This window comes from Delphinus delphis, chromosome 21 (genome assembly GCF_949987515.2).
Source record: "Delphinus delphis chromosome 21, mDelDel1.2, whole genome shotgun sequence".
NCBI classification, from domain to species: Eukaryota; Metazoa; Chordata; class Mammalia; order Artiodactyla; family Delphinidae; genus Delphinus; species Delphinus delphis.
This window is the reverse complement of record NC_082703.1, coordinates 17,996,084-18,010,547: the sequence shown is the minus strand read 5'-3', so window position 1 is coordinate 18,010,547 and position 14,464 is coordinate 17,996,084. Positions and strand designations below refer to the sequence as shown.

Below are 14,464 nucleotides of genomic sequence, written 5' to 3'. Positions count from 1 at the left end.
CTGACGCATGCTACAACATGGATAAACCTTAAAGACATATGCTTAAGTGAAATAAACAGACACAGAAAGACAAATACATGGTTCCACATATATGAGGTACCTAGAATAGTCAAAGTCATAGAAACAGAAAGTAGAATGGTGGGTGCCAGGGGATGGGGGAAAAGGAGAATGGGGAATTATTGCTTAATGGATGCAGAGTGTCATCTGGGGAAGATTAAAAATGGCTGGAGGTGGATGGTGGTGGTGGTTGCACAGCAGGGGGAATGTACTCAATGTCACTGAACTGCACACTTAAAATGCAGTCAAAATGGTAAATGGGTACAATGGCAAAATTTTATGCTACGTATATTTTACCACAATCAAAACATTTAAAAATCACCTGCTCCAGAGACTATTCTCAAACCACAAATTAAACTAATATTCACCTGTAGCTAAAGTTTTCTTTCTCATCTCTGGTTATTTCTACAATGAAGGATTTTTGTTGTTTCATCTTTTCAAGAAAGTAAGCTCAGAAGTGGTAAGTAAAGAAAAACAAAGCTTTGTTGAGATGCAGATGTCTAGCTAGGCATTTCCACTGAAGTGGTTCATTCATGAGTCTTCCCAGATTCTCAGGGTCTGAGATTCAGAAGAACACCTAGGCAAAATTACAAATTCCACACCTCCTGGGCCTTTTTCAGTGAATGAATGCAAAATCCAAAGACTTCAAGGGTCTTGGGTATTTTTGGATATTAACTGCATACATGTATCCATCTCAGATTGACAGCTTCAAATTAAAGTTAAATTACGTACAGCATACTCTATTTAAGAAGGCTGGGGCAAGAAAGTCTTTCTCTTTTGTAATCTAAAATGGGTAAAAATTTTAGCATTATAAGGGGAGATTTTAGTTAGCTGAAAACTTTTAAAATGGAATGTAGCATCTCTGGGCAATGCTGGCTAAGTTTGAACACTTCCTGCAAATGCATTTCACTCATTTTTTTAGTGATTATTTTATACTTATATATTAGGGCAAATATTTTGCATATTCTAAATTGTTCTTAATCTTTTAACTTTTCAAATGGGTTACAAAATTAATGTTGTCATCTAAATCCTTATTATAGATGATTACATTTCAATATTCAGAAAGAAAGAAAAAAGAGGCATTTGATTATTATATTTGTGTATTAGTTCACTAGGGCTGCCATAACAAAGTACCACAGACTGGGTGCCTTAAACGACAGAAATTTGTCTTCTCACAATTCTGGAGGCCAGAAATCTAAGATCAAGATTTAGCAGGTTTGGTTTCTTCCGAGGCCTCTCTCCTTGGCTGACTTCTTGTGTCTTCACATGGTCTTCCCTCTACATGTGTGTGTCCAAATTTCCTCCAATCATCTGGTATTATGACTCATTCTAATGACCTAATTAAAATTTAATTACCTCTTTAAAGGCTCCATCTCCAAATACAGTCATGTTCTGAGGTACTGGGGGTTAGGACTTCAACATATGAAATGGGGGGGAGGGTACAACTTGGCCCATAATAATTTGAAACCATAAAAATATTACAAACTCGTTTATGAACATCTGAGTGATCAAATAATAAAAAGCTAAGCAGGTAAGTCTCTCATAAAGGATTCATGTTCTTTGAAGCTTGAAATGTCTACTGCGATCACAAAAGGCTCAATTAAAACAAGTTCAGTGGGCATCCATTCATTTAAGAAAAGTATGTCTTGAATGCTACTCTGTCAGGCATCAGGGTTACTACTGTAACCAGTTATGGTTACTGCTCTCATGAAATTTTCTATAGGTAATGTTCAGATAATAAGAAAGTTAAGCTTGTCTAATAGAATAAGGTCTTTTTAATGTGGATTGAAGGAATCCAGATATCCCAGCGACTCACACACTGGTATATGTGTTTCATTTTGGTAAAACTTTTAAAATTAAATTCGGGGGTCTTCAGAGCATAGTCAGTAATAAATTAAAACAAGAGTTCAGGGCTTCCCTGGTGGCGCAGTGGTTGAGAGTCTGCCCGCCGATGCAGGGGACATGGGTTCGTGCCCCGGTCCAGGAAGATCCCACATGCCGCAGAGCGGCTGGGCCCGTGAGCCATGGCCACTGAGCCTGCGTGTCCGGAGCCTGTGCTCCGCAACGGGAGAGTCAACAGTGAGAGGACCGCGTACCGCAAAAAAAAAAAAACAAGAGTTCAATCTCACATTGTTAAATTCTCAGTCCTTATTTTACTTAACATATGAGCTTATCTGTCAACATTGATTGCTCCCTCCTCCTTGACACCTTCTCCTCCCCAGGCTTCAGGACCCCACATTCTCTTAGTTTTCCTCCACTTCACTAGTCGTCCCTTCTCAGTCTTCTTTGCTGGTTCCTACTCATCTCCTCAACTCTCAGTGCTGGTCATCTGTGGTCCTCGTCTCTGCTCAATTTACGTTCACTCTCTTTTTGGGACAAATGTATCCAATGTTAAGTCTTTGAATCAATTTAAACGCTGAGGACTCCCAAATTTACTCCTCCCGTCCAGACTCTCTTCCCAATGCCAAACTCATCTACACAACTGCTCACTCGGCATCTCTGCTTCCATGTCAACATACCACTGCTGATCTACGGTCACCCCATCCCCACCCAGCTCCGCTCTACCTACATCTTGTGCATCTCAGCTCATTTCCATTCGTCCAGTTGTTCAGGCCAAAAATCGACTGGCTCCTTCCTTTCTTTCACAACTCCCAATGTCTGTCAGGAAATCCTGTTGTCTCTAAAAATAAATGCAGAAGCTGGCAACCTCTCTCCCTTCCCACTGTCCCCACCATGGTCTGACAGATCATCATTTCTCACCTGGATTGATGAAGTAGATAGCCCAGAGTACGCAGCAGCCAGGATGATCTCTTTAAACGTAAGTCATAGCACATCACTGTGCTACTCAGCACTCTGCCATGGATCCCTGTTTCACCCCAAGTAAAGCCAAAATCCTCACAATGGCCTATGAGGTCCCATAATCTGTACCTTTTCTGCACCTCTCTGACTTTGTCACCTACGTCCCTTCCCCCTGCTCACACCCCTCCAGCCAAAATGACCTTGTTCCTCCTCTAACATGCTCACACACTCCTGCCTCAGGGCCTCCATACTGACGGTTCCCTCCGCCTGAGATGCATTTCTTCCCAGTGCAAGCATGGTTCAATCCCTCAGCATCTTTGAGTCATTGCTTAAATTCCTTGACCATCCCACCACACACACACACACACACACACACACACACACACAGACGCATGGATAAAAAGATGTGGTCTATATATACAATGGAATATAGCTTGGCCATAAAAAAGAATGAAATCTTGCCATTTGCAGCAACATGGATGGACCTAGGGTGCATTATGCTAAGTGAAATAAATCAGACAGAGAAAGACAAATACTATGTGATTTCACTTATATGTAGTATCTAAAAAACAAAACAAATGAACAACACAACTAAACAGTTCTAGATACAGAGAACAAACAAGTGGTTGATAGAGGGGAGGTTGGTGAGGGGAGGAGAGAAATAGGTGGGGGAGATTAAGACGTCCAAACTCCCAGTTGCAAAATAAATGAGTCACGAGTACGCCAAGTACAGAGTGGGGAATATAGTCAGTAATTATGTAATATCTTTGAATGGTGACGGATGACAACTAGACTTATTATGGTGATCTAAAAACTAAAAAAGGAAAACGTCCACTGGCATTCCCCATCATTTCTGCTCTGCTTTTTTGCTTTGTTGTCATGATACTTAGGAGCCTCTAACACATTATATAAGCTACTGTGTCTCTTGTTCTTCCTATCCTCCAACTAGAATGTAAACTCTAAGAGCCGTTAATGTATATATATCTATATATTTTTTTTTTTTTTTTTTTGCGGTACGTGGGCCTCTCACTGCTGTGGCCTCTCCCGTTGCGGAGCACAGGCTCCGGAATCGCAGGCTCAGCGGCCATGGCTCACGGGCCCAGCCACTCCGCGGCATGTGGGATCTTCCTGGACCGGGGCACGAACCCATGTCCCCTGCATCGGCAGGCGGACTCTCAACCACTGCGCCACCAGGGAAGCCCAACAAATATTTCTGAATGAATGAACAAATTAGGGAGATGCTCAATAAATTATGGATGGTTTGAAATGCATTCTATTCTTGGATTTTAAAATTGCTTGCTAAAATGCAAGTTTATGGGGGCCTCCAAATGAATCACTGCTCTCCACCCCCTCCAACCTACATACAGCTCTCAGTTGTGCATATCTTAGTTTTTAGTATGTCCTAGTCCTGGAATAAGCTGCATTTCATTAAAAATATGCTATAATTAAAACCTTGATTAATTCCAGCTGGTCTCTGCCCTGCATCCCTTCACATTAATGGACCTCCCTGGAGGTGTCCTGTATAATCACTAGTCATAGTTAAGCACATAAATCCCTTACTGTCTTTCTTCCTACAACATGTCACATGGAGTTGGCCACCAAGTAAAAACCCTGATCACAAATTAGTCCCTGCAATTCAGAGCAGGCTTGGGACTTATAGTCTGAGGCTCATAACACTGAAATCTTTTTCTCCGGCAGTAAATGGTACCAGGTGTCTCTCATTAGGGCTCAGCATCAGCTGTTTTGGAGCAGGCTGTTTTTCCCACTACCATATTCCCAATGTGAATTACATGGACATTACAGAGACTGTACTTTACGTTGCACCATCTCTCACATCCCTACCAATTTGGTGAAAAGCCACACTTCAGATTCAGCCACCTACTACCTCTCCTGAGATGACCTTTGGACCCCCAAAACCATCAGGGACACAGTCTGGTCTGGGTTTTCAGTCACCTCATTCTAAACATACTCATTCAAATACAGTGAAAATCCACTTTTTACATAATGCAATAAACAGAGTCAGAAATTTAATTGTATCTATATATATGAGAAAATAGATAAGCATTACAAAGCATTCTGGTCTGCCAAATTTCACCTAGTTATAATCAAATAAATCTATAAAGTTCTTGTAAATACATGAGCTGCTTTTTACAAGGACTGTTGCTATTATAAGATGACCATGAAGATAAGCAAATTACCTTGAAACTATTGTACTCTTTGGGTACTTGGCTTTAAAGGATGTAGAGAAAAAGGTTTTTTGATTATTGCTTGGCGTTTATTTTACTGAAGAACTGATCTGGACCATTCTGTTCCTTTAGGGTGGCGATGCTAGTGAATAAATCCAGAGGTCAAAATACTTTATAGCAGGAAAGCTTAACTGACACTCTATATGAGGAGAAATTCAGGATACCATGGAGAAATACTGGCAAAGAAATAAAGCTCAGTGATCTGTAAAAGCACTTCTCTTTCATTTGCATTTAAAAATGTAATCAACAACATACCTAAAATGAACTACCATCAATATGCATTTTTTAGAGTGCAGAGAAGAGCTAAGATGATAAATGCAGCAGATAGTTTTGCTCCAGTGTCTCCCAAATAAAAATGGATTTTTAACATTCCTGGCACAAATATTTAAAATTGAATTGGAAAGTCATAGTCAGATGAAAAGTCAAATTAGGAAAAATCCTACACAAACGTTTCAAATGTGATTTAATTTTGAAAGGAAAAATTTCAGGCAATCATAGCCAGTTACTTTATTGCTAACATATGCTTCTCAAGAAATCAGGTCATCCACTTCCTCCCAGCTGCCCTCACCCCACCCCCTGCCCTGCAAATTCCACCCTTTTCCATTCTCAGCATTTGACTGAGATAACAATTAAGATAACATAAAATTATCCTTAAAAGAATTAGAAAAAAATATTTCAACAATGTTTAATGGACTATTAAAGAAATTAATTCAATTATGTTATGCTTTTATTATTAATTCTCTGGTATATATCTACATGGTAATATAAAATCATAGGCTTCCACATACTATTAAGACTATCTTTCTAAACAATCTTTGTAAAACTGTTTGCCCAACGGAGAACGTTAAGAATCTACAGCAAATCTATCATTTTGCAAGTAAGATGAGATAGTATTTCTCCAGTCATGACAATGTTGCAGTCTCAGGGGACCCACGAACTCACCACTTCCTAGAGGAAAGAAGGCTGAGCGATGTGATACAACAGTCAAAATGCATGAAATCAGCAGTATAAATTACAACATGTAAGTCCTGGTTCCATTTTTCTGAGAAGAAAAACCACAAATTTTCCATCAAGATGAAAAAGAAAAACAAACGAAGCAAACAAAGTCCACTGAGAATCTTCTCACTGAGAACGCTCCATCTATACTAATCTCTGGAATATCTGTCTTCTTGGTTTGTTTGGTTTTTGTCCTCCTGGCACTTCTTCCTACCACGGAGGCCAAAGAGATCCAACACCTGCTCTTGCTAAATAAACCCTGTTGCCTGGGATGTGGGCACAACAACAGCTCAGCCAGCTGATGCTCCCAGAACCATCTTTATGGAGTCCCAGGGCGCAGGGATGGCTCCAGGGCTTGGGATGGCTGGCCACTAGGGCGGCAGCTCCTTCCAAGGGCATGACGTCAGCTCAGCTTCACCCACCTTCTCTTGGTTTCTGCTCATTTTCTAAGCTAGGTTCTCCAGTCTTCCCATGGATTCAATGAGGTGTGTTCAGGAAGTTCTCACATTTACTCACCAAGCCACAGGCCCTAAGCTGAGAGCACAGTAAAAGTTGCCCAAGCATTGGGTAAGAAATGAGGCAACTGAAACAACCACGTAGCACGTAGCTGAGGCAAAACTTGCTGGTCATAATCTCGCTCTGAGATATTTGTATGTGGTAGATTGATAACATGCTTAGACAGTCATCACTAGTGAAGTGCTCTCCATCAGCTCTTCTTACCTGCTGTACTGATCATTCTGATTTAACACTGGTACAGCAACCAACTCACAGGCTCCCAGGACTGGGGTGGTTCATTTTCCATTTCTCCTTCCTGCCCCTGTGCCATGGGAGCCGCATTTTGAAAGTTACCAACCCTTCTCCTCATGCACAAGCTGGAGGGAAGGCTTCAGTTTTGTTCTGTTTTGTTTTTCCAGAGGCAATTTTTCCCCTTAGCTGTGAGGAAAAGATGTCTATTCAGTTCTCCTCTAAATCATCTCTGTGGGGAAAAAGTGCCTAGCACATAACAAAGGTTCAATAAACACTTTTGAATGAACCCTGCTCAAACCCCTCTGAAGCTGGCCTCTTTCTAACCTTGCAGAAATGCACCTTCTCTAGAGACAATTATCTTGACTTAAGAAACCATCCCTTCAGCTTCTGCTTAACTACTGGAAACACTTGAGCAAGTATTTAATTTGATGGCATGGACACGGCATTCTCAGTAAGCATTTGAAAGTAAACTTTTATTCTCCACAACAAACTTTAAATTGAGTTTGGACTTCTAGACCCTCTTCTCTTACCTATTTACTTTATACAATTGTTTCATAAAAATCAAAGACATTAATTCATTCGACTTTTAGTGAGCACCTCTGCATGCTAGATACCATGGTAACTGCGTTACCTATGTCATGTCATCTCTGATAGGATTTAATAGCAAACAGTAATGCTGCATTGTCCAATATACAAATTAAAAAGTTTTCTGACACACTAAATGGAACCAAGAAAGCATTAAGCAGAGGCTTTTCTTCTCCTTTCCCACTGACCATTTATATTAAAGTCAAATGGTACACAGGTCAAGAATTTGGAGTATATCACATTTTATACATTTGAATTTTAGATTTGAAGAAATGTTGAGTTCTTATCCCTCTATTTAGACAATTAAAAATCTTGAAAGTATTTGATAATATCAAGAAAAGTTAAAGAACTAATATATTTTAAATCAACTGTCAACAAGAAATAATTTCTAAGTATTTAGGCATTAAACATTCAGCATGTGTACATCTTCTACGGATGTGCTTTCTGTGTCATTTTAAACTATTTTAATAATTATAGACTTGTAACACTTGTATTCTCAAGATCGTTTGTCGTCAGTAGTTTTTTCTAAAAAAGTTTTAATGTCCTGCATAATTTAAAAAAATGATAGTTTACCAATAACAAAAACACAGTTCTTTCTCTGTGGGGCTCAAATTCATTTCATGATGGAAAACAACTTAGAGCCCCATTCAGTCTCCATCCTTGAACATGCAATGGCCTTGAATTAATGGTAGATCATAGCAGAATCCACGTATGAGGTTTTATATGTTTTATCCTTAAAGATATCCTTAAAAGAAGGAAAACGTAATTTTCTATCTCCTAAACTGATCCCTAAGTATGTAGACTAATCTTACAATTCTTGAACATCTTCAATAATCACTGTGTAATACAAGAGGTTGCAGTCATTTCTGAGAGGTGTTTATTAATAATAAAGACTGCAAAACCATGAGTAAAACCCCAATATTCTAATGGTCTAACTTCTAACATAATCCAGGGTCAGCAATCTATTGCCCAAGGGCCGTCTGGCCTGCTGACTATTTTTATAAATAAAGTTTTATTGGAACACAGTCACACCCATTTGTTAAATTATCTGAAGTTGCTTTTGTGCTACAACAGTAGTGTTGAGTGGTTGTAACTATCTGGCCCAAACTATAAACCCTTTGAAAATTCTGAAATCATTATATAAAGGCTGTTTCCCTTACTTTCAGAGCTGTGTTAACTCTTACTAAACAACAACAATAAAGTTTAATGAACTTGCTAAAGGACTTCATTGGACTAGAGAGATTCGGTGAGGGGTTTGCAAGGAAAGGGAGACATTTTAACATTTGTACCACAGAAGCTGAAGTCACATTGGTTAATTTGGAAAAAGGACATAGAACTGGTAGCAACTCTTGGACATTTAATGTCTGCATCTACAAATGCCAGAGAGAGTTGGCCTAAATGATCTTTCAGCTTTGCAATCTTCATGATTCTCTGAAATGACTTCAGTAAATCCATAAGCAAACTCAGAACCACATGAGCACACGACTTAATAATAAATGTTTCATGGCACCTGCCTAAGGTGAAGGCAGGGAAGGAATACATTTTAGAAAAGTGGAAACCAAAATTATTAAGCAAGGGTATGTGGAGCTTTCTGGTACTATTCTTGAAACTCTTCTGTAACTTTGAAATTATTATCAAATTAAAAGGTATAAAAATAGTTAAAACAATTTTAAGCGTTAGCACTTAAAAGGGAAAACTTCAGCCACCGTATTCCACAAAGTTAACGCAATGACTGACATAATGGATCTGGAAAACACATACGCCATGCTTAGTATGTTCCCTGAACCAAGCACACCTGCAGATTACCGTCATTCCCTCTGTTCTGCATCCTAATTACCCACCTTACAGATTTTACCCTTTGAATTTATCTTACTTTATGGAAAATGAGCTAACTAGTAATTAAAGGGATCCAAAGACAGATAAGACACAAAAGAAGCTGGAGTGGAGAAAGTAGTAGGAGGCAGAAGGAGGGACTAGAAGAGATCAGTTAATCAATTGACTAGATAAACATGTTCTGAAATGAGCACACATAGCAGCAGCTCTATTTTATCTCTTCTTTGGTAGATGAGGAAGGAAACTAACCCCAAATACTTGACTCTCATACAATATATGTACATCCCGTATATTTTTTATGTACACATATTCCAAAAAGAGATATGAGTTTATTTTTTCTAAATACAAACACTAAGCAAACATTATGCTAATTGAAAAAGTGCCTAGAGAGCCACACACATCCACATCGTTAAATATAGAAACTAACTGTAATGAGAATCATTATCTCCAGTTTCCAAGGATACCAGGGTAAGCACTACTCCTAAACTGCAGTTAATTCAGCAAAGGGCACAAAGTAATTTATATTCAGGGTCATCTCTGCTGACAGCAGATACAGAAGGAAGGCCAGGGTAAACCGCCCTGTTTTTCTATTCTGTTTGTTACTCACTCTAATTCCCAACCCCCAACCCCCATCCCCTGGTCCCAACCCTGGCCAATGTTTTATGGGTAAAATTTGGAAAATCTGATGGTAAACAGCAACTTCCAAGAGAAACAGAATCCACAAAGGGCAGGGCCGTCAGAGATGCGAATAATGCTGGGGGGTTGGGAAGGCTGGCATTCCTCTTTGCTTTGTTTGTGAAACAAAGCTTTTGTGTGCCTGCCACACCAGTGGCCCCCTTTCCCAGTGCCTGTAAGGGAACTGTACAGTTAATTTCAACTTCCCACCCAACCAAGGCTATCCAAGCTTTTAGCGCTTACCCCTCCTAAACTGTCACAGCGTCTAGAATCAAATTCATTTTCAATTTTCTCTGTCTTCTTGACTCTAGGATCTAGACGTTTCATACGATTACTTACAATTTGTTTCTATAGCTTTAATATAAAAACTACTTTCTGACAACTTCAGAGAGATTGCCTCTGAATTATTTTGTTCTTGTTGTTTATTCAAGGCTATTTATTGCTTTCAACATGACACGCATTGTACCAGGTGAGGGAGGCAGTGATGAGAAATGATATGAGACTTCACTTTTGATCTCCAGGGAAAGTACCAAAAACAGGCCATGTCACTTAGGCAGTTTAAAAAGAGGCGTTCCCCTCTCAAATTTTCACTTACTAAAATAGTGATGTGGAGTTCATGGATACTTTAGATTTATCTTAAACTTACAGAAATTAAAGTAAAAATATATAAAAAATATATAAGTAATATTCAGATAAAACAGCGGTTTTCCATTTAGTTCCTCCCCCATCACCTGTTCACTCAATACAGTAAGACATACTATGTAGAACTCAGCTGGGACAGAGATAATTGTAAGGGAAGAAAAGCTCTCCCAGCCTTCATGTGTTTCTTCCTGATGGGCATGAGACTGCATCAGGCTAAGCTTCTTATCTTAATGTGATAATGTAGGCAAATAAATTGTTTTGATAACTGAGGTCTTCTGAGACTTTCCTCTTTTGCACCAGTTACAGTAATTGAAACCGCTCACTGCTTCTCTTTAAGAGAAGGAATGAAATACAACAAACGTTTCTAATAGTTATGTAACATTTCAGTATACCTCAATAAAGCAAGTTGTTTTAATATTAAGCTAATACAAAAAGTACGTTTCTGAAAATTTTTTCCTGTACATTTTTGATAACTTGAATGCTACATACTCAGTTGCACTGTCTTGATGATTTCGGTACCCAATCCTTCTTTTTTTTTAAAAAAGCTACTTTTGTACTGAAATATTGTTTCTAAATTCAATAAACAATATAGTAATAATATCAAATTTTAAAACTATATGAAATGGGAAGTTAGTCTCAATTCTGTTAAAAGTTTTCCCAGTATTTTGGTGTATTATTCTGACACCTATTATTTCTCACAAGGGGCAACATTTTGAGGTAAGATGGCTTCAGAGAAGATTCTATGACTGAATCTTGCAGCTTGCAAAACACTTAAATTGAGAAGGTTCAACTAAACAGGCCACCGTTTAACCTTTCTCCTGGCCTCACGGGAAGCTAATGCTCCGGAGGGCGAAAACACAAAACACAAAAAGCGTTCACAAGTCACTGGCAGAAAGGTCATCCTCTGGTTTATCACCTTTTCTGATAACACAGATGAGTTTTCACAAAACCTCTAAGGTAGAAACCGGCTTACATTAAGAAACAGAATTGTATTCCCTAATCGTGCGTAATCAACTTTTTTTCTTCTCATCTTCAGCGCTGCAAATACCCCATCCAACCGATTCTGGAGCCTAAAACTTGGACTGGAGCCACTTGGCTCTCCGGATGAAGAAACATCAGATGGTCGCCTCCTTTCTTCCTTCTATTATTCTAACATGTAAATTACGGTCTTGCGTACTGCATGTATCTTCGAAAATACTTTATAGTAGCTGACCACCCACCCACCTCCACTTCACTAGCAAGTGTCCAATTGGCAACGCTCAAAGATCATAAAGGCAGCAAAAACGCCCCTGCGCGCTGTCACAAATTTTTAAAAAGTGGATTAAGGACAACCAGAAACGGGCAGCTCTGACACGCGAGGCCACCGTCCCCCGCGCCGGTCTGGCGCAGCTCAGATCCTGGGCCCAGCTCGGAGCCCTCCAGCCTCCAGCGCAGCCTCTCCGGGCCTCACCCCTCGGCGGAGGCTGGGGCGGCGGACACCGCCGTTGTCCCGGGTGCCGGCCTGCCGAGGGCGGGGGTGGCTGGGCTGCGCGAGCGTCCGGGTGGAGGTAACATCGTAGCCGGAGAGTTGCGAGGGGAAGGCGACGGTAGCGCGAGCGGAGGGAGGCTGCCGCGAGGTTGTTTTCGGCCGCGGCGCCGGCCGAGAAACAGCCAGTTGGCGGCGCACGGGGCGCGACAGACTCCAGGGTGGGGAGAGCGGGAGCGCGGCGCCGCGCGCTCGGCGTCCCGGCGTCCCGGGACTGTCGAGTGGGCGGCGGAGGGGGCGAGGGGCGAGCGCAGTGGCCGCTGAGTGGCCGGGCCGGCCCTCCGGGGGCGGGGGAGGGCCGAGCGAGGGCGGGCGCGCACTCACCTATGCACAGCTGGATGGCGTAGGCGTAGTAGGACCAGCCGAGCAGGAGGCTGATGAACACCACGGGGATCCAGTACAGGACCCGCCGGCACCGCCGCCTGACGCTGCCCGGGCCCGAGGGCGCCATCTTCCAGCCGCATCCACCTGCCCAGCTCCGCCGCCGCCTCCGCCGCTGCCCGCGGGCCTGGCTCCGGGGCTGGCTGGCCGCGCCCGGCGTGCCCGGCGGGACGGGCCCGGGGGCGGCGGCCGGTTGCGCCGCGGCCACTGCCGCCGCCGTGGCGCTAACTCCCCATCCCGCAGCCCCGAGCCGGCGCCGCGGACTCCCGGCTCCTCCGTCCGGCGGAGGCGGTGGCTGCGAGAGGAGGGCGCGGAGAAGGCGGACGGTGAGGAGGCGGAGGCGGAGGCGGAGGCTGAGGAGGTCCGGGAGGAGGAGGCGGCGGAAGCCTCCGCCCCGCCTCCGCGCGTCCCGCCCGCGCCCCAGCCCCCCCGCGGCCGCCTGCCCGGCGCGGCCCGCTGCGCCCCCCGGCGGCCTCTCGCGGCGCTCCGGGCCGTCCCCGCTGCGCCCCGGGGCCTCGCGCCCTCGTCGCTGAGCACCTCAGGGGCGCCCGAGGCGGAGAGTGAAGGCGCCCACCTTGGCGCGTCCGCCTCCGGCTTGGCCCCTGGGCTGGAGCGAACGCGCCGGGCCGAGGGCGAGGACCCTTGGCGGCGGACGCGGGCCACGGAGACGCGCGCGGGGCATAGCAGGGGAGGGGCAGCCCCGGAATCGTGTGCACTGACCGGACTCCTCGCCGGCCCCGCGCGGACGGGGCGAGCCGCCACCCCTGAGGATGCGCCTCGACGACGTCCTTAGGCGCCGGGGCCAACGTCCGTGCCTCCTGCTAGGAAGGGAAGCATCAACTTGCGGGTCCCGCTAAATAGGCGGGAGTCAGCGAGGGCGGGGCTGGTGCTCCAGACCCGGAGGCTGGCGCGAGCGGCTGGGGCGCCTCCTTTGCACGCGGCGTTTTGGGGGGACGCGGGAATGCACCACCAACAGGGGCTGCGGGGCCGACGTCCGCCGTGGACTGTGCGTGAGGAGGAAGCACCTTGGGTTGTGAATCCAGAAACCACCGGAGTTAGAAACACAAATCATGTGCTCTGAGAATTTGAACTCTTTTAAGCCACTTAGGGATTGTAGGAGCAACCATCGCCACCGCCGCCTCCGGAAAGGCCGGGGCTTCTCTTGGTGTACGCTTTTTTCCCAGCCGGTTCTTCACTACAGTGTTTTCTTTTGTGGTGGCAATTCTCAACTTAGCATACAGCTGGTTCTAAAGTGGTTGCTAAAAACCCCGAAAGAATCCTGAAGGTAGTGAGACTGAAGGCCCGGCTTTATGGTTGGTGAAACGGAAAAGAAACGAATGCTTCTGAGATTGTTTTCTTTCTCCTTTCCTCTAATTATGAACGCACCTGACTCCGCATGGAAGCACCCCAGTAAATGGAGTGTCTCTGAATTATGTGCATAATCATTATATATAATGTGCACGATTTTAACATTAATGAATATATGTGTGTACACTACACAGCAACCATATTGGATGAAATTACTTCGTATTCATCTGTAGAATGAACAGATAAAAAGAAATACTGATTTGCATAAAGAAATTTAAGCTCTTATGTCTTTGCGATTATCTTTCTGAGATCATTTCTATCCCAGTGAATCACTGCATATTGGTATAACGCCTTATACCCTTTATGGATATCCTATAGGGTAGGTTAATATAAGAACATAACTTCCTTGGAATACTCAACTTTTCCCATGGATATCAAATTTATGCTCCCAGTCCGAAGACTCTAAAAACAAGAAACAAAAGTTCGTACCAGGACTGATATACCTCCACAAAATGAGAAAATCAGTGTTGAAGGTCACTGAAAAATTCTAAGGAATTAAAAGTAAGGGATCAATTTTCCCATACTGGAAACAGTGTAAGAAAGCGCGAAGTGTGCCTCTTTAGATATTAGATGCTATAGCGCCCTGTGCTGCTTCTCTGCAAACAGTCTT

The 14,464-nt window shown here is 43.3% G+C and overlaps 1 protein-coding gene across 3 annotated transcripts in view; it reads right to left on the bottom strand.

Moving 5' to 3' along the window:
- The window catches only part of ZDHHC2 (zinc finger DHHC-type palmitoyltransferase 2), a 76,383-nt gene extending 63,630 nt beyond the window's left edge, over positions 1-12,753 (bottom strand). For all 3 annotated transcript variants that reach the window (XM_060001126.1, XM_060001127.1, XM_060001128.1), the window contains exon 1: positions 12,430-12,753. In XM_060001126.1, the coding sequence (XP_059857109.1) occupies positions 12,430-12,556 (127 nt within the window). In that variant the 5' untranslated portion in view covers positions 12,557-12,753. The remainder of the gene's footprint in view (positions 1-12,429) is intronic.
- Between the last annotated feature and the right edge of the window lie 1,711 nt (positions 12,754-14,464).